The sequence below is a fragment of the Candoia aspera genome, chromosome 5 (genome assembly GCF_035149785.1).
Source record: "Candoia aspera isolate rCanAsp1 chromosome 5, rCanAsp1.hap2, whole genome shotgun sequence".
Lineage (NCBI taxonomy): Eukaryota > Metazoa > Chordata > Lepidosauria > Squamata > Boidae > Candoia > Candoia aspera.
In genome coordinates this window covers 51,786,030-51,806,951 of record NC_086157.1, presented here as the reverse complement: position 1 = coordinate 51,806,951, position 20,922 = coordinate 51,786,030, and the positions used below count along the sequence as shown (strand labels likewise).

The 20,922-nt window shown below is 34.9% G+C and overlaps 1 protein-coding gene across 1 annotated transcript in view; it reads right to left on the bottom strand.

Moving 5' to 3' along the window:
• IL1RAPL1 (interleukin 1 receptor accessory protein like 1) overlaps window positions 1-20,922 on the bottom strand; it is an 826,443-nt gene that overhangs the window by 330,721 nt on the left and 474,800 nt on the right. The window contains exons 4-5 of the mRNA XM_063305201.1: window positions 10,581-10,767; window positions 5,443-5,596 (exon numbers count right to left, since the gene is read on the bottom strand). Coding sequence (XP_063161271.1) covers window positions 5,443-5,596; window positions 10,581-10,767 — 341 coding nt within the window. The remainder of the gene's footprint in view (window positions 1-5,442; window positions 5,597-10,580; window positions 10,768-20,922) is intronic.

The following is a 20,922-nucleotide window of genomic DNA, read 5'->3' as shown; positions in this document are numbered from 1 at the left end:
TTTTTTTTTGTCTCTACAGATTTATCTGCTTAGTGCCTTTCGCCTTTATACAATCTGCATGCCTGGACTGATTTAAACACAGCTGCAACTTTCTTACTTTGGCTAAGCTCTTCAATTTGCACAGAGCATCTGGTCTCTGTGGCTCACTGTCGAGTGCCATTTGGTTACACAATTTTTGTGCTTGCAATTACAATTGCTTCCCTTGCTTTATTGTATGCACAGTCTAACCAAAATTGTTCAATTTTTGGAGGCAATTCTCCATTTTCAGTTGCATAACAGGAATTGCCTTTATATCTTACATCACATCCTTCTTCTATGATAATTTTACTGAAAGCAGATTAACTGTAGATCTGGAGAATATAAGGGTATCTTTAACTGTTAAATTGGGCATCTCATATTTGCCTAATATGCAATGGAATCTTTTTTAAAAAATGAATTTTATTAGATTTAAAGAGAAAAATAAAAACTACAAAAAAAACCTACAAAGAAGAGAAAACAAACTAAGAAAGTGGAAAAACACAAAAGATATTTTTTTTTCAGGTCACATCAATGAATGTGGCTTCTGACTTTAAATAGCAAGGATATACAAAAAATTTTCTACTATCAATCTCTTACTCTGTATTAAACCCAAAACACCACATTATTTCTATAAATCATTCCATTTTAACACTTAATAAAAATCACTAAGTACAGTTACTCCTCCCCCTTATATTAAAATAAAGAAAAAATCATATAAACCTTAACCCTCTTTCTCCTCTTCAAAAAATAAAACATATTTAATTAATCCATTCCTACCACTATTATATACATCTCTGTCTACTATAACAAGAATCAAATTAAAAATCTTAAGTTATCTACTATTATATTTAATACTGCAGCAATTTTAATAATAACAACCAGATAAACATTCTTTAACCCTAATACAACAGTTTTAGTAATTATAATCTTGATAAGCCCATAAAAAAACAATTCAAGACAGTAAATCCAAATCTTTTAAGGCAAATAGCATCAGTCAAATCTTTAAAGCAAACCAAATAATTTTTTTTCAGCCCATATCCCACTTCATAATAAACCAAATCAGTTACATATCCCCACAGTATGCACAAAGCTTTCCTTTTTAAAAAATCAGCCAGCCCCCCTCAAAGATTCCAGATTCTTTTCATGGGATTCCACAAGGGGATCAATTTTACATATGGCTTGCAGATCACTCTCCATTGTTTTTTTCCAAGTCCTTTATCCAATCTTCATCCAGAATCTTGATAATAGTTCCAATCTCAGTCTTAAAAAAATGTTTTTATTGCTCTTAAATTCTTCAATTTCATCCACCACATCCCCAACCTGAAGGCACATTTTGGATTTCATATTTTCCACAATGTCCTGGATGTCTTGCATAAAAGCACAATAAAAGTCAGAAGAAATCTGCTTAAAATCCTGGTGAAAATCAGAAAAGATCTGTTTAAGATCCTCCATGTCTCATGTAGTAGGTAATGGCGCCCCTTAGGAGCTTAACCAGTGAAAATCAAAAGTTGACTGCTTGTTTACAAGAAGTGAGAGTGAACAGAATGTTCTCAAGAGAAAGTGACCAGAAAACTGAAGGTTCAGATAGCCAATTCAATGTGTAGGAAATGCTAATATCTTCAAATTTAACACAAAAATAGTAACAAGAAGACCATTATTTTGTCTCAGTCTTTGTTTCCTTTGGAAGGAAAATGAAACCCAAAGCTTAATATATATATATATATATTAAAATTTAGAGATAAACCCAAAAATAACATTAGGAACCAAGAGAGCTAGCTTCTCCTCACTGTAGAAAGCCTCTCTTGGGGTACATACACTTAAAAAAAATACAAATTGATGATTAAGAAATGGGGTGGCTGGATTTAGTGTCTCTTTAAGGCTACAGCATGGCTTGGAAATCATGAAATCCCGCACCTCCCAGCTGATCTTACCAGGTGAATGCGAAGCTCAATTTGCAATCTTCTGGCTACAATCAGCCATTTGGAGGACAGATTGGATGATTCCAGGAATTCTCCTTAATCCAGAGAATGTTTTGGGGCTTCAGGAAGACCTGCCTGATCCCGAAAAAAAGTCCCTGCACTGTCAGTTCCTCCCACCAAGCTAGCAGGCACAGCTGTTCAGTCTGCCATTCCCACCGGAAGCCCTGTACAATGGAATCTTATAGAGCCTCTCCTGGCTGAGGTGGTATTTTCTCCATTTTCCAAGTAAATGATAGATTTATACTAATTCAATTATAGAATCTCTATGTTGAATCAGAAGCAAAACAGCCACCACCTGGTGATGAACTTGCCTTGGCATTCATTGTCCTAAGTGCTTCTGGCCCTTTTCTTATATTGGGCTGAGGTGAGTTATCACTGTTGATAGGCAGCTAAGAGGTTGGTTTCTCTTCTCTCTTTCCTACGACAAGAGAGTCATTTAAAAATGAGCCATTGCAAATGGGAAATGTCCTTCCTTTTTTCCTAGATTTTATCCTCCTTTTCGGGAGAGATGGGTGGTGATAGAAATTTGAAATATAAATATAAATATAATAGTTGAAATTTGAAATATAAATAAATAAATAAATAATGCTGTATGTTGCTACTTGTCTGCAGGAATATGCTGTTAATATACCTTTAATATAAATATATTGAAAGCATAATAACATTCAGATTGTCTCAAAATGTCTTGGCTGATAATAAATTGCATCATTAGTTTAAAGGAGTATTACGTTCTCACTCAAGAAACAGTTATCATAACTATAAATGGAAAAAATAAAATGCAGTATCTTGAAACAATAAATCACAGCTTGATAAAGTTGGGTTTAACTTGTAAGAACTTTGAAGTCACTTTCTACTTATTACATATTAAATTGCTTAAATGTGCTGCACTAAATGTCCCATAACGTTATACATTTTCAGGAGAAAAAAAAAAGAACAACAACCTGAAGATCACATTGTTGTGGGAACATTTCTGGTAGGATGTGTTAGGTTTTACCTATCCATATGAGGTGTTTCTTGTAAATAAACCTCATCTCTATTACAGTTCCAAAATCTACTTCACTAATTACTGTTCAGATCAATTATTTGCTCTCAGGAATGCTTACTTTTATACACAAAACACTTCAACTTCCAACAAGGTTATTGGCACCAGTGACTGAAGCAAAATGACTTTCCAGAAAGGAAAGAGAAAATGTGAGTCTCCTAAGCAGCAATTTAAAGATTAGAGAGGAAAGCAGAAATCTTAAACAAATACTGTCAGGAAAGTTCAGCCTAGGTAGATGTTGGAGAGACCAGAATTACCTTTCTGATCATTCAGGAACAAAATGTCACTAAAGTTTTTGTGATGAACAAAAAGAAGGGACCCAGAAAAGCAGGGCGGAAGCAAAGAGGCTGGAAAGCTGCAAGTGTCTGAGCAGCTGCTGGGATCAATTGCCTGGTGGTGAGTGACTCTATTATTGTGCATTTGTGGGATTTAGACTGAGCAAAAGACATTTGAAAAACCCTCTCAGAACTATACAAGAAAAATGCCACAATTTACAAACTGTTCTTTTTCAGAAAACTACGCAACAAATTCTGCATCTGGAGGAAGGACAAATCTAAATCAGCACATAAATCAAATAAGAAAAAATTCAGGTCAGCTGGAAAAGTAAACATGCATTTGGCACTATATGCAGATATTCAGCTATACGTCCAACAGTGCTGGAATCCACTGCTGGATTCATGAAAGTTTCTTTCAGTCAAACATGGTATTTCTGAAAATAAGCAGCCTTGACTCTCTGGAAGGTACAGTACATGGTTGAAAGCTTCTCCCTACTATCTGCGTATATCTCCAAATATTAAATGTGGCACAGCGGTTAAATAACTATAGGAATCCAAATGCCTACAGAATCACAAATCTGATTGCTTACCAGCCTAACTTACCTAATATGAAGCTCTTGGCAAGAAAAAACAAGATTCTCGCAAAGTTTTCTTTAATCAGATTTATTGAAAGGGAAAGGGTATTACTTTACACAAATCACAACTGAATACTTTCACTTTAGCATATAATATATCTGTAACCATTTCTAAGTTTACTAGGGCAGGTAATTTTTAATTTTCTTCTCCATGACCATTTGATTCAGAGGGAAGGTGGCTGTCTTCCTGATATATATATAAAAAAATGAAGATATTCCAAGCTAACTATGTTGGTAAACCACTATCCAGTTTCAACTTAGCTTACTTCATGGGCTTGTTATTGTGGTAATGAAATAAAAGAAGACCTCATTTTCACTGATTTTAGTATCCAAAGGAAAGCAGGGTATAAATGTTAAATAATACATACTTATAATATTGATTCTTGATAGGTCCTGGGCAAAGCACACATTGCTAGACTTACTGTATGAGTATAAACATGATAAAGTGTCATTTTTTAAAACTCTTTATGATGCATATTTTCATTTCAGTATTTCCAATAAGGAAATAATAGGATCAGTTGGTAAAACATCATTCTCACATATTAGCAAAATGGATTAACATACAGCTGTATTAATAGTTCTCCGAATGCATAAAACAGAATCTATGGTTTTCACAAGATGCAGACCTCAACATTAGTTGGATACTCATGAGTAACTAAGTTTATAGATCCTAAACTGAAACAATTCTACTCTTTTAAACCTGGCCTTAATGCAAATCTTAAATTACCAGGATTGAGAGGGTTTTCTTTTGTATTTTCTTCTTTTTTGCCTTTCCATTGTCATGATTTATCAGCAACCTTTTTCTGTATAACAAACTATGGCTACTTTATTCCTTAAACCCTTTCTTATTTAAAAACAAATTGAAAACAACTATCAGAAATGTCATCTAATATAATAGCTATATGTATATTTGTCTCCTCACTGTTTCCCTGAAATTCTCTTGGGGGAGATGGGCAGTAATTAAATTTGAATAATAAATAATAAAATAAATAGAAATAAATAGAAATAAAAGATAAAATATGGGGGACAGGGGAGTATTAATGACAATTATTTTGTAAGTAACTTTTTTCCTGAACAACTAAATTAGCTTCTTTACAGGAAAAAAGATTTAAAAGAAAGTTATCAACTTCTCTTCCATCTTCCCACAGATAATTTTCTCATTAGACAGCAAATGTTTAATGCAGACAGAATTCTTTCATCAAGCACTACAATAGTTATCCACTTGAATAAGCTAGAATGATGCCCCAAGGTTGTTCTGTCATACAGACATGTTGCCCTTCAAGTCTTTGAAACTCTCTTTACTGCAGATTAAAGTAGCCAGCAACTCTTGAAAAGATCAACCTGTTGTATATTCTTGCAGTCCTGTTTAGCACAAAAAGTATTTTCTTTTTAAAATAATGGACACCTTTGTGAATTGCTAAAGCATCAATAAAAAAGAAAAGAAAAGAGGCTGTGATCTAAAACAAAACTATGTACTTAAAACCTCTAATTACCTGTAACAGTTAATTCTGTAGTTCTTCTGACAGAAAAGAGTCCATACTTTAATTCACAAGTGTAATTTCCAATGTCATCTTCTCTGACCTCCCGGATAACAAGAGTATCCTTTTTGAACAAAATGCTTGGTCTCCAGGTTGTGACTTGGCATTCCTGTGCAAAGATAATTACAGTATTTTAGTAAGTATAGTCCTTGTACTTTTATTTGACACATCAGTTTGAGTCGAAACCTGTAATCTTAAAAGCTTTTAAAAGAGGCTCAAAACCAGTACAAAGTGCATTGCATTGCTTGACAGGAAACTATTTTAGATCATATTTAGACCTTTGAAAATACCTTTTTCTCAAACACATTCAGAAGAAAAATATATCCATTACTGGCACAAGGATTTTTTCCTCTTTCTTTTTTGCCAATTCTCAACAGCCATGCTGGGATGTAAATCAGTACTGCTGAACTTGGGAATAAACTTTTCTTCCCACTGGAACCATATTCTTCTAACACAGAAATAGAATAATTGCTTCTCATATCATCGTGGAGAAAACACATCTTTTCCTACTGGTAATTCTGTGAAAGACAATTTGCTTTTAAAGGTATCTTTGAAAGGCAAATTTCTCATGGATAGAATGAGGTGATATGGGTATATGTGAATCCCATCTTTTATTACGCAAACATCCCTCTAGAGACTCCCCCTTCTCCGGCTCCTTACGTTCCCATTAAGTGCAAAGGAAAGACATCAAATGAGTTTCCTATGACAAAATGGGATTTTTAAAGCTAGGAATGCTTTAATGCGGTGGGAAAAAATGTAACATAAAAAATATTGTTATATATTATATGCCATCTATAACAATAAAATGAACACAAATATCTCATCAAGAAAAAATGAAAAATAAATTCTCAAGCACGTGGAGAACTGTTAGGAAAAAAAGTTGGCCTCTTTGTCAGGGTAAGCCATTTTTCAGAAATGATAAGGCTGATATTGGTATAGCAACAGGTCCACACTAATATCAGCTCAATGTAATGTCATCTAATGTTGCTTGACAAACAAGCCCAGCTATTCTGAGACTTACAGATACCCTGTTTCAAGGTAACAAAAAGGAACAAGTATTTCAAAGAACCTTGAAACTTTTTTGTGTGGCAACAGCACACTTTTGTGAAAGTGTGGCTACCTTAGACTGATTTGAATGTTTGAAAGAGATTAGATTGATTTTATTTTTTGAAAGAGTGTAAGAAATAGATGAAATTATTAATTATTTGTCCAACTTGCCCTAAATATTACCTTAGTTTTTGCATTAGATAGAAAACCTCAGAGAAATTAAACCATTATGGTTTCTAGTTGGAGGTTCAATTTCTATTAAATTGTCCTTGTACAATCAACCTCACATTGAGATTCCTTTATTAAAGGGGAATTATGGTTAACAGTTCAATAGACAGCAATCTGGTTTGACAGTTTTATTCAGGCAGATCAGTGCTAGAAACACAAGGCCAATAGCTTTTCCTAACAGTTTTTCCATATTAGAGAAGGCTTCACCTGACAAATTTCTGTGAGCAATGCAGATACTATCACTGGAATGCTATAAAAAGAGTGTAACATAAATCTTAAGGAAAACAAATAAAAATACATAAATAAATGTAGACAAAAACAGAAATTCTCAATAGAATATCCTCTTAACAACTCTTTCTTTATAGAAATAGTTGTATAATACATACTTAAATCTTATTTATAATATTATTATATTTAAATACTTATAGATAACTGTTTGAATAAAGAAATGTGTCACAGTTTAAAAATCATTTGTAATTTATAAATGTGTGAAATAAAGTTGGCAGTTATTTTTGGAATCCAAATATAAATATTGATTTCAGTAGCCTGGAAAATTAAGATATACTATAACATTACATACAAGTTTAAAAACATATACAATTTTAAAACCTGAGCATCATTTTTACATTCTATTTCAGGCGAGGGTGGGGCTTCCTCCTAGATAGCACCAAAACTCTGGATCCCAGGAGGGAAAAAACCCTGCTCACTCCAGCTGGTGAGTTCACTCTTCCACACATTGCTAGGTGCCAAAACCACCACTCCATTCCAGTGCCAAGGCTCATCTTACAATTGCTCAGCCACCGGACCTACTACCCAAGCTAGCCTAAGCAAGGAACACACCACATATATACAAACATACATACAGTGTATGTGTGTGTATATATATATATATAGAGAGAGAGAGAAAGGGAGAGAGAGAGAGAGAGGGAGAGAATGTCAGTGCCTGCTCATTCATGCATTCACACACACAGTCAAGAAACCGGAGTTCTTTGAACTGGTTTATTGAAGTGTAATGAACGGTACAGAAGGCAAGCTGCGAATAAAGGCTTCCTGCCAAAAACCTACTTTAAACTACATTCCCTTAGCTAGTTCCCTTTCCCACGAAACGTGTCACTCCCCCTCCCAACCAAATGGCATTTCTACTGTATCTCAATCTCCTGTCCTTGATGTGCTTATAGCCAAAACAATCCCTTACATTCCAACTTCGCAAACCCCCTTCCAACTCCTTCTCATCCAGCAACCTGTGAGAAAGACACAATGGGAGATGTCCTGATAAGGGTTTCTGTGAAACCTTTGATCAGTGAATCTGACAGAGAATGAGAGAGAGAGAAAGCGCACTTTAGTTTCTAGTTCCTGCGAAGTGCTTCAGGACCCAGCAAAGTCATGGCTGTGCCACAAAGAAGCCATCACAAGTGAACTGACTGCTGCATCTTAACAATGCAGAGACACCATCTCCATTCCTGGAGGCTGGAAATTCCTTGCTTAGGCTAGCTTGGGTTGTAAGGTCCGGTGGCTGAGCAATTATAAGATGAGCCTTGGCACTGGAATGGAGTGGTGGTTTGGGCACCTAGCAATGTGTGGAAGAGTGAACTCACCAGCTGGAGTGAGCAGGGATTTTTCCCTCTGGGATCCAGAGTTTTGGTGCTATCTGGGAGGGAGCCCCACCCTTTTGGTGCTATCTGAAAGGGAGACCCACCCTCGCCTTAATTGGAAAGTTTGTTTTATAAAAAAGGGAACTGAAAACAACCATGTGTGTGGATATGTCAAGGAAGAGTCAAGCCCAGAGGACAGCAGAGATGCGGGAAGAGAAACCAACCCAAAGGCAGGCACCTCAGCAGTAGTCTTCAGACAGCAAGAGAAAACTTCAGTTCTTGGAGCTGCAAGACCACTGAGAGGAAAAGAACCTGACCAGAGTTTGCAAACCAAACCAAGCCCATTGCATGCAGCAGCCCAAGTGCAGAGCTCTACAATCCAGCTCCAGAAACAGAAAAGCATGAGTGTTGGGGGGGGGGGGGAATAGCCCATTTGCCAGTCTATAAAGGACTTGTGAGTCTATTTTCACATGCAAATGGACTGAGATTGGCTACAAGACCTGAAAACCTGTGGGAAAAGGAAGATTTAAAGAAGAAATAGTTAAGAAAACATAGTGCTAACATAGGAATCTGAACATAGAAATAGAATATAGAGATAGAAATGCATAGATTAAATAAGAATAGAAATAGAATAGTAGTAAACTTATAGTAATAAGAAGACAGTAGAATAAGTTAGAAGGTTAATTTTGTACAGTAAAACAGTTTTGTGTGGGAAAAACAAATACAGTGTCTGTGTTTTGTACCACATTAAAAAAAACCCTAACACAATGAAGAATACCTTTCAGGAGATCGAGTTACTTCACATGTAAAAAGACAGTTCCCATGTGGATGCTGGGCTTATCACATTGTATCTGGCCATCAAAGAAAAATAACTGAGGGTCAGTTGATTGTTCCTTTTCAGTCAATACAGGACATGAAAGAGGAAATAAGAAGGCGTAAATGAGAACAAGTCTAACCTGTTCTCTCTCTAAGGAGAGTAAGCTAAATGTGTTATGCTATTGTAGCCTAACTGTTCCCTGTTCTGAACCATTAGAACAGGGAAAAATGATAGGGTAACACATATATCATCACATTTATGCTTGTATACTCCTGTCTACTTGGTCAGAAGCATGAACTGTTATCCTAAAAAATGGAATTTATAAACTAATGGTTGGGAAAGAAGGATCATAGAAGGTCAGGAAGGAAGGAAAGGAAAGGAAATGCAAGAAGCATAGAGAGATCATCTATACCATAGCCATTCACAAAATAGTCATTGGGTGCTACAGTGTTCTTGAATTGCTTAAGTACCCATGGTTTATTCTCCTACAGTTGAATCACTGGTTCCAGTAGTACTATATCTGTTTGCAAGAACAAGTACCTAAAGCTACAGTGTCCCTACTTGTGACCATGATCATTTTTTAGTGGCTTTTCTTGTGCGTCTAGGGATTTCTCATGGGCCGTCCTGGTAACAGATTTAGAAAGTATTTCCTTGTGGGGTTTGTCTGTATTAAGAGAATGAGGCAAAGTTGTTTCTTTAAAATAATGTGATTGTTTCCTGTTCTATAGAAAATAGCTGTCTCACTTTCCAGAATATGGCAAGTGGATAACAGTATATATTTAGAGAGGACGGCACATTCATTTATGGGTCAGGCAGGTTGTTGGTACAACTTTTCAGTTTATTGTTTTAAAAGTACAGTGTTAAATGCCATCTGCAGGAATCAGTGCCTGAGACATATTCATTAAAATAGAATATCATAGTATGCCAATCCTTGCAACCTCACTTTAAAAATGTAATTATGATTTATTTTACTCATCTTTTAATTTTTGTTTTCATTTATACACAGAACTGTCTTGTTAGACCCAAGAAGTGAGTTATTTAAAACTAGATCCCTATGTATTATCAATTTGCCTATTACCTAATTGCAATGATGACAATGACTGACTGTTACCATATTTTGTAATATACAAAGAATGCAGCAGCTATGTATAAAATTGAAAATATGAAAGAGAAAATTTCATTTTCAGTAACCTAAAAAAATGACCTCCTGCATTTGGAAATTTGCCCATCAAATATCACAGGCTTCTCTCTTTTTCTCCTTCTCAGTTAACCTTTTCCTAATTACAGTTTTCTAAATCTGTATAACGCTCTATATAAGATCCATATGAAAAATTCAGGTCCTGGAAATGCAGCAGAACATAACATGCAATATTTTGTTCAAGACAGTTAAGGCTTTTAACATTTCTTACCTTATACCATAAGATTTCTGGCTCTCTATAAGATGTTAAAAAATCCTGTATATCAGGGCATGAAATTTCCTTGCTTTTGCTAAGTTCAGCTTTTTCTAAATATTTCATCTTTGAATTGTAGCACAGGCTAGTGTCATTTTCACCCACTGTCAGTGAAATGGATACCTTCATACAATAGGTTGAGTTTCTGTCATGGAACAAAATACAAATAATAATAAAATGGTTAAAAACAACATTAATGCCCCTAAATGCAGTAACATGTTTTACAAGTAGTACAGAAATCTTCATCAGTATAATAAAACAGGATTGAACATCCAATTTTAAATTCTTATTTAATTTAGAAGAATTGGTACATTTCATTTACTTTGCATTGTAACCTAAAATATTACATCTCAGAATTCCTTAATTCTAATTATAACAGGACAACTTCCTGCATGAAGAGGGTCAATTTAAAAAGCTAGTTTTTAACTAATCAGTATTAATAAGCAAACACCTTTATGTTCCTATACTGATAAAAACGATTATAGCAACCCCCTACAGCTGAACAAATCAGCTTATAGCAACCTATTTCAACCCTCCAAAATTTTCCTAAAGGTTTGTACCATGAACATGAAAGTTAATCCATCTGTTCATCATGTTAAGTTTTTCAAATGAAGCAATAATTAAAAGGAATCTTCCTATAACATTTAATATCAGCCAGTGTTAAGTTGCAGCCATGTTGAAAAGCCACCTGCTTGTTTTTAAAAATTCTTGTGCCTATTTACTCTGAAGACAGTTCTGCTAAGGTGGCTTAGGTATACAGTACTCTCTGGTAAGTATACATAGGAATGCAGCCAAAAACTCCATTTTCTTTATCTTCTAAGTGACCATTTACTTCTACTTATGCAGTTTCATTATGTTCACAAATAATCAGGAGAAGTTTATCTTGCTTCTCTCAGTTAGATGGTGCTGAAATCTTAGGGATAGAGATGCATATGGAAAATGTTTTGTTTTGTTTTGGTGGTTCAAGATCTTGTTAATCACCTTCAACAAATACATTGTTACAGTATATGACTCTTTTTGCTGTACCAGAATCGGATCTGTTTGAAATGTTTCTAACCATGAATGCACATAAAGTGCATTTATTATTCTACCCTCTCATATATGATCAGTTGAGATAGTTTGTAATTTATATCTTTGATCCATAAGAAAGAGGTGCTAAGATTTCCATAGACAGTACAGTGATATTTTACAATGTGTGAAATAAATAGAAAATGTAAAGGAAGAAGAATCAGTAGATCTTGACTTTCAAAAATAAGGAAATGCCTGTAAAGGAAATGATACAGTAGCATTTGTGCTTATCTACAATATCTGGAGATAATAGCCCTCCCCCCAACCCCTTTGAAAAGAGGCAATGTCAGACAACACTGAAATCATGAAAATCCTTCTCTTTGTAACAGCCTTCAAATGTGTCTTTATTTCCTGTCTGAATATGCTCTGTGGTTTGGTTTGTTGCACAAAAATAAATGTTAGATGATCGAACTATCTAGAGGCAAATTATCTAACCTGAGATTCAATACAGTTTCCTATTCCTATATGTATGACTGTCATTGCTATTTTACATGATCAGAGGAGCTCATTATTATGTGTTGTGGGAATTGGTTAAACAGTAGGGAATAAGATACTGAAATATACTTATTTCTCTGAAATCCATTGTCCATTCTGTTTGGGTGTATTGAATTAAGGATGGACTTAATTTGGTGCCACATTTACCAATTATATTTTTCACATAACTTAAAAATAATGCTGCATATCACTTCCACTTGCATTGGGGTAAGCTTCTGATATTCACTATTTGTAGCCTACCCAAAATCAAAAGGAAGTTGGTTAGGAAACATCTGAGTGTTTGAGATTCACTATTATAATGGAAGTTGTAGACAGACTAGTATATTAGCAAACTTAAATCGTGGTGTATATTTAAATATTGTCCATTGATGCAAATTTATATACTTGGATTCTATCTAAAAATTAATATGCTTGAATTAATTCCATACCAAAGTCAATAGATTTCTGGGGAAGAGTAAAAGATACATGTATTAATCTTCTTACTATTTTATCCAATTTTCTGAACAATATGGTTACAACATCTAGTGCTTAATAAATTAAGAATCATTATGAGCAATTTTCCTCCTGCTAATTGGAGGCTCTGATTCAAGTGGTTACAATCCAAATGGGAATTCCCTGTGGGTCGTTCATTGTGTACTAAAAATTGGTACAAACCTCACAGTCGGTGCCCTTTTCAATATTTTACCATTACTAATGCAGACACTCAACCAGCCTATTAGCTTCCTGTGTTTATAAATTGAGGAGAAAGGAATTAATATGGTTGAACTGTTCACTAACAATATGGATGTATAATAGGACAACTGTCTTAAATGCTAAGCTATGTTCCAATATCTTAACAGGGCTTAGTTATAGAAAAAAAGATAGGATAAAGTTACTGTTTAAAAAACTTCAAATGTGGAATAAAAATACACACAATATTAATATAGGGAGACAGATTAGGAATCTAGTGTGGACTGCCTATGATCAGGGTTTAATTATATTTAATAATTATATTTCAATTTAAAATTATTTATTACAGTGATACATCAAACAATAGCTGAAATAATAGATTTCAGGGAAAGAGAGTTATTAAGACTTCTAAGTGTGTCACACGAGTGTTATTTTTCCCCCTGCAGTATCCAGTTCTCTAAGTAGAACAATGTATGAACTATGGATAGCTTGATACTGCTGGCAACGCTATTTTGATCGCTTTTGAATGAGAATGCAGTCACAAGATACTGCTGCTAATGCTACTACTTTAGTACATCCACAGAGGCCAAGTTCTCACTGATGCCCCGGGCAAAAGAAGTGGGTGGGGAAGAAGGAGGAGGACAGCAACTGATGAAAGAGGATTATAAAATCCTCTTCTTGAGAAAGATCACTTTGTGTCAGTGTTATTGCCATTAGGTACTATGTGACTCCATTTTCTTTCCCCAGATTTTGTACTGCTGTCATTTGCTGTCCTTACCCAAATGGTTAATCATAAGATTTTATATAACTACTTTTTGTTGTTGTTTTATTATTAGCAAAGCCTGCTCTGTGTTGGAAGCAGTCACTTAACAAGCTTCTGCTTCCTTTCCAATACATTCTGTTCTTACAGTTTTGGATGCTAACCACTAATTTGCTTCTCCCTTGGGCTTAATGTACTCCTATTCAAGAGAGAAAAGTCTAGATGGAGATAACTTACCACTTCTTCTCCTAGTTTTTCTCATTGTTGCATGCAAGCAATCCAGGCAGCAGCATTATCATTAGGCTTCAGTAACTGATAGTGGGCTTACAACTTGCACATTGGGTTTTGCTAGCCACCCAAATTGCCACCTTCAGATGCAGGTTTATTGCTAATCATAAAAGGTAGCATAGGCACTTAATCAAATAATTAAAATATATTTGATGAAATATATTTTCAGATATTTTTTTTTTCCATTTTAAACTGCAAATTTTATCCACAATCTAGGGAAGCTGGATTGCTTTATAGTCTGTGGTGGGGAGTCTTGCCACAATGGGCCTGACTACTGACAACTATACAGTAGAATCCAGGTGATGAGTCCTGTTGGTCAGGCATACCAAAACAATCAGGGCCATGTCACTTCAAAAAGGGGCAAACCGAAGTATGAGACTCTCTAATTAGGAAACTGTTTTCTTCCTTTTTTTAAACAAGAAGCACAGACAGCTTAAATTAAATTTTAACAAGGGGGTCACATGATTCCCATCTCCCATCCCCAAGCCAGTCCTGGCACATTGAGGATATGGATGGAGAGGGACTGGATTTAATCCAGATTGGTGTATGAACTAAAAAGCATTTGGAATCCCAAATCTACTTTACTCAGAGTTTGGCAATCTCGAAAATGGATAAAAAATGTTTGTCTTAAAGGGGAAAAGAGCAAACATGTATAATGTTAGGGAAAACTGTTTACAAAACTATGCAAATATGAAAAACTGAATATATTAGGAGTGATAAAAATGGAAATGCATCCTAGGGAATTTATTTTTGCTGAAACTAAGTACATGGAGGAACAAGTCAAAACCAAATTATGGTCAGTGAAACTATAGATTAGTCAAAGCTAATATAATCTGAGGGAGCTGTAGGTCCTACTTGGCTATTTTAACTCTGAATGCAGGGTAATTCCTCCAGGGTTGCATTTCTGGCCCAGATGGTCTAGGATGTTGTCTGTCATTTTTACCCCATACCACCACATCCAAATTACCATGGGCATAAGGAGTATCTCCAGTATCATTCCATTTATATTTTTAAACAAAGTTAAATAGCTCAGACTTGGTGGACTATATTCTGGAAAGCAACACTTCTCTTAATTTTGTGAGGTACGGTTAAGTTCAAAGATAGTTTAAAAATTGATTTTGGAGGGAGGGAGATCCTACACAAATATTCAGCAATTCTAAATCTACATGAGCATGAGTATGAAAGTAGTTTATATCACAGGGAACTGGACAAGACTGGACAACCCACCCAATCCCATGCCCAAGCACTGGGGTAGGGTGTGGTTGGAGTCTGGAGATGCAGAAGGGTTGTGGCACCAGGTTTTTGTTTTCATTGTGTATTGGTTTTACTGCTGTTGTGAGACACACTGAGCTATATCTTTTAAGATGGGCAGCCATATAAGACAAATAAACAAATACATAAACAAATAAAATAGATACCAGACTCAGCACAGACACAGACTGGAAATAGACATATCTTTCAACTACAGAGGTACCTTGAGTTGAATTCACATGGAAGCTACTACAAATTGAGTATAATTTGATTTCTGGAACAAGCTAAAAGCATAAAAGACAACATGGTCTGTACATGTTGTATAGATCTGTGTAATAAAGATCTGTGTTATAAAAATTACAACAATCTGGATAATAAAAATAACAAACAGTGAATTTATATGAATGTTTAGGGGAATGTTACACTATCAGTTCTGATGGAGCTTCTGGCTACACACATTTGCATAGGAAAATGCTGAAGCAAGAAAAGCCATGATAGCTAGATCTATCCTAGATACATTTCCACCAAGTGGCAATAAGACATTTATATTGTCTTTGAAAACAAAAAAAATATTTTTATTTGATCATGGGTAATAGTTATTTATATACAGACATTATCCAATGCATATGTTTATTAAACAATTTAGAATAACAACTGTCACAATTTGTTTTTATCTTTAAATTTTAGAGGCTAAACCAGCAGTCTTGTAGCATCTTATGAGAGAACAAATATACTGTTTCATCAAGTTTGGGGGCGACCTAAACCATTTTGTCAAATCCATGAAGGGTCAGCTTATTAACTAAGTGTATTACAAAATAAAAGATAAAATAATGCAAACAGTAGCAGCAGGGCTCTTACAATAGAATGTGGAATGAATGCAAGAACAAGACTGCAAGAGCTAATGTGCACAGGTGTGATTGCTACATCACATCTCCATCCCAGGGAGAAACTTTCCAATCCAGTAATGCATAATATGGATGTATATTAATTCTGTTGCCCAAAATCCATTTATTTAGGAGCAATAGAACATTTCTTTAAAAAAGCAGGAAATAACATAATTGATTTAGAATATATGATCCACACTGATGAAGAATTGCTGGCTATGTCCTTGTCATGTTCACTGTTTCAATGTAGTTTATACATCGTAACGTTTCACATGTCATGGCACTGTTTCTGGTTGGGAGGGAGCTGCTGTGAGACCTTGTACCAAGTACTGTATCTGAATTCATTACAATGGAATGTGTTTGGGTTATGTTATCTGTTCAAGGCCTTTTCCCGCAGACCATCAGAAACCGTTAGGAGCACCTGGGATTGTGAACTTGAGAAGATTCTATGGGGGGAGGGATTTCACTTGCACCGAGGGTTTTTAGTTTGAATTTGGCGTGCTTTCATCATTCTCAGCTTTCTCTGTGATCCTGCATACTATTCTTTAATAAATCAGACATCTTTGAATTCCTGCTCATGAGTCTGATAGTGTTTTAGAATAGGCAACCATTACAGTCCTCTGCTCATTTGATAGTGGGAACTGGCAGATACTGTGATTCAGTCTACTATTATGATATGATCACTTAATTCACCTGAATTCGCCTTTCAAGACTGCCAGAATGGTTCTGTTCATTTGTTTATTTTTTTCTTGATTCATTTCATTCCTTGATCATATAAATAAATAAGTCAGAAGTTAATGTGAGTACGGCAGATGTTAACCTAGTATAACAATTGTATAAATATCACCTTTGGCTTATACTGTGAAACAAATAAACTTTAATTGTAATATACAAGGGATTTCTTTGTCTCCTTTCTTTTAAAATTAAATCAACTTTTAAATGATAAACAACTAGTTTTCAAGCCAGTGAAACAGATTTCGATTAACACCTCATCCACAAAAGCACATTAAAAAATACCACAAGGTATTTGTTTTAATTAGCTTAGCTGAATTAATCACACTGGGAAATACTGAGCTGGTTTAGTACATGCTTCAGTTCTTGGAAGCAGTTATTTTAAAATTATATCTCATTCAAGTAAAATAGGCAAATTTTATGGTATTATTGTCATGGATTTTCAGGGTCTCTTCTCTTGAAAATGATGCCAGGCTTAAATGTCAATCAGAGTAGTATGCTAAGCTCATGAATTAGATTTCATTTCTCCTACTAAGATTCTCATTTATTTGTTATCCAACTGAAACATCTGAGATGGGGGAGGAGTGAAAAATATTTTTCAAGATGAACAAAAGATTGTACATATTCAGGAAATGTTAGATAGTATAACTCATCTTGACTCTTTTATTTTGGTATGCTATAGGACTTCATGTTAGCTTTATAAATGAGAAACTAAGAAAAGGTAAAATAAATCCATCCATCTTTGCGTGAGATTATATAAATGAAATTGAACCAAGGATAAGCACTGTTTTCAATGCTAGGCCTTACCAAAATGATAAATTAAAATAATTTTATTCCACTCTTCAACCCAAAAGGCTAACAGAATGACTGAAGTGCAATCAGTGCGAGAGAAAAACCCTGAAAAAAGTCTGTGAATAAGAGAAGGAACAGGCAATACTTTATGCAAAGAAGAAAGAAGAAAAGCAAGAATTAGCAAATGAAGTTTCTTCTAAGAACAGCATAAAAAGGACTTCTTCCTCCCTCCCTCCCTTTCCTTCCCTCACTTCCCCAACTCCCTTATTTTTTTTGACTTTGGAGAGTGATGGGGCTGATTTCAAAAATTATGCAAGTAAATGCAATGGTTTGTTCAGAGCTGAAGAAAGATTCAGGAGAAAGTTTTGAAAACATTCTACACATTCTTCAATAAGAGGGTAGCCTGTTGTCAGTTGTCAGAGAGTGTTAGGAAAAGATTGAGAGTGTCTCCATCCTGAAATATAAATTAGGTTCTAAAATAAACATACAGGTAGTCCTCGCTTATAAACAATTCATTTGGCAACCATTCAAAGTTACGACAGTGCTGAAAAGATAACTTTACAGCCAAAAGATTTGTTAAGGTGGGAAAAATTACAATTGTCAATTATGGGTTGGATATCTGTGGTTAAGATGAACGTTTTGCCTAGGATGTTGTTTTTGTTTCAGATTATACCAATCTTGACAACAGATCAGCCATTCAAACAATAGCAGAAGGACATCTCCAAGTTCATTTGGCAAGGGAAGAAACCAAGAATTAAGTTCAAATTGTTACAAGATGCTAAAGAATGAGGGGGTTTAGGTTTACCTGACCTGAAATTGTATTTTGATGCTTGTTGTTTGCTTTGGATGAAGGACTGGGTGACTTTGTAAGACAAGAAGTTATTGGAGTTCGAAGGACATGATCTCAGATTTGGGTGGCACATCTATTTGTGGTATGATAGCCAAAGTTAATAAAGATTTCAAAAATCATTTTGTTAGGTGTGCCATTCTGAGGGTGTGGAATAAATATAAATTAAGATTGTCCCCTAATGCACCTATGTGGTTGTTACCTCAAGAAGCTTTTTTAGAAGAGAAATGGGGGAGAGGGAAGAGAAACCAAGCTGGTTGAGATACAAAGATTTGTTGAACTTATAGCAAAGTGAACTTAAACTTAAAACAAGGGAACAATTAGAATTGGAAGGTCATGCCTGTCATTGGTTTACTTTTGCACAACTGTCAGAATGATTTAACTTGGATAAAAAAGCTTATAATTTTGTTAATGAAAAAAATTGAAATGGAGCTTTGTACAAATGATGAACATGCTATTACAAAGATGTATAAAATGTTGCAAATGAATGTATAAGATGAATATGTTAAAGATTGTATGATTAAATGGGCTAAGAATTTTGGCTACAATATTTTGCTTGAACAGTGGGAGAACATGTGGAACAAAGGTCTGAAATTTACTTTGAACTATAATTTGAAAGAGAACTTTTACAAAATGATGTATCTTTGGTACCTAACACCAGATAAGTTGTCAAATAAGTTTAATGGGGTATCAAATGTTTGTTGGAAATGTTCTCATGGTAAAGGAACTTTTTATCATCTCTGGTGGACTTCTGAGAAAGCTAAGAAATTTTGGGACCAGATATGTGCTACTATTCAAAAGATTCCTGAAGTGGATATATAGTTGAAACTAGAACAGTTTATCCTGGGTTTGATGGATAAACAGCTCTAGAAGCAACATGGGACTTTGCTTTTATATATGATTACAGCAGCAAGACTTTTATATGCTCAAATATGGAAAGATCCACAAATTCCCACAATGGAAGAATTAATAATTAATGGAACTGGCACAAATGGCTAAACTGACAGCATTGATAAGAGAAAATACTGTGACTGGATTTGTTTCTACTTGGAAACTGCTTTTGGACTGTTTGCCTGTATCTGGAAAAAAATGAAGTTCTGATCTTGGGTTTTGTTGTTTAAATGGTTTGATTTTATAGAAATAATGTTACTAAAAGTTTAAGTAATGGTAAGAGATTAACTTTGTATAATATGCTTTTATATATGTGTTGAATAGGGTCAGAACTTACCTTTTCTTTATGTTTTCTATCTATTTCTGCATTGTTATAGTTTTTTCTGTTTTTTCTTTCAGTTCTGCACTCTATCTTTCCCACATTCTGTATTTTGTATTTTAACTATATTTTGAAAAATTAATAAAGTTTTAAATAAAAAAAAAATAACTTTACAGCCTTTTTATGACCATTTACAACCTTTTCAGCATCCCTCGGTCATGTGATTGCCATTACAATCAGTATGCACTGTCCTGTGCCTGACCTGTTTTTTTTTTTCCCCCACTTTGCAGAGCAGAGAGATTGGACAGAAAGAGATTGCAAGAAAGTAAGCTGTTTGCTCTTATACACATAGAAAGCAATACAAATGTGCTTGCAGCCCCAGACTGGCAGCAACAGGCATGCTATGCAAACAGCTTATAGTACTCTCTTGAAATCTTTCTCTCCAATCTCTCTGGTCTACAAGTGGGGGAGAGAAAAAAAGCAAGTGACTTCTGTAGGCAATCTCTCCTTCACCTGACTCTTCCCCACCCCACAGAGTGGTGAGATTGGAGAGGAAAGGATTTCAAGAGAGTAATCTATTTGCTGTTCTACACATTGAAAGCTATGTGATCACATCAGCAATGGGAAAGACCATTATCCTTCTTGTGGGTGACCACTCTTCAGAAACCTCCAAGATTGCCAGTAGTTATAGCTGTTAGAAGCCATCTGGTTCCTCCCTCATGTTATTAATTGTTAGCTGTTAATTGTTTGGGGATTTTAAACAATTTTTTAAAATTCTTTTTTATAGTTATTTATTGTACTCCTTTTATAGTTATTTATTGTATTGTATTGCTGGTCTTTTTCTTGTGTTTGGTCTTGGACTGTAAATAAATTTTGATTAATTTACATTTCTGTAATCTTATCCCTCGTTGTCTCCCTCCCCTCCTCCCTCCTTCTCTCAAAACTAGTAGGAATTTTGATTTTGTTTGAGTTGGCTACCAAGAACCTGGATTATTTTCAACAATTCATTACTACTCCCAAAGATAATAATTTCACTTTGACTATGACAACTTATCTTTTGAGAGTACCACTTACTACTGAACAGGTTGCCAATTCCTTATTCTGATGTTGAAATCAGAATCAACATCAGAATCATGTGAATGTACAAATCAATAAATTAGCTAATGCTTTTACTCAAATGATGCAACAATTAGGTCATGTACAGCAACCAGCTATGGTTGCTATAGTTGCATCCCCTCCTATTCCTGTTCCTCCAACCATGTTACTTCCTTTTCCAGTATGAAGGTTGCCTGGACAAATTCAAG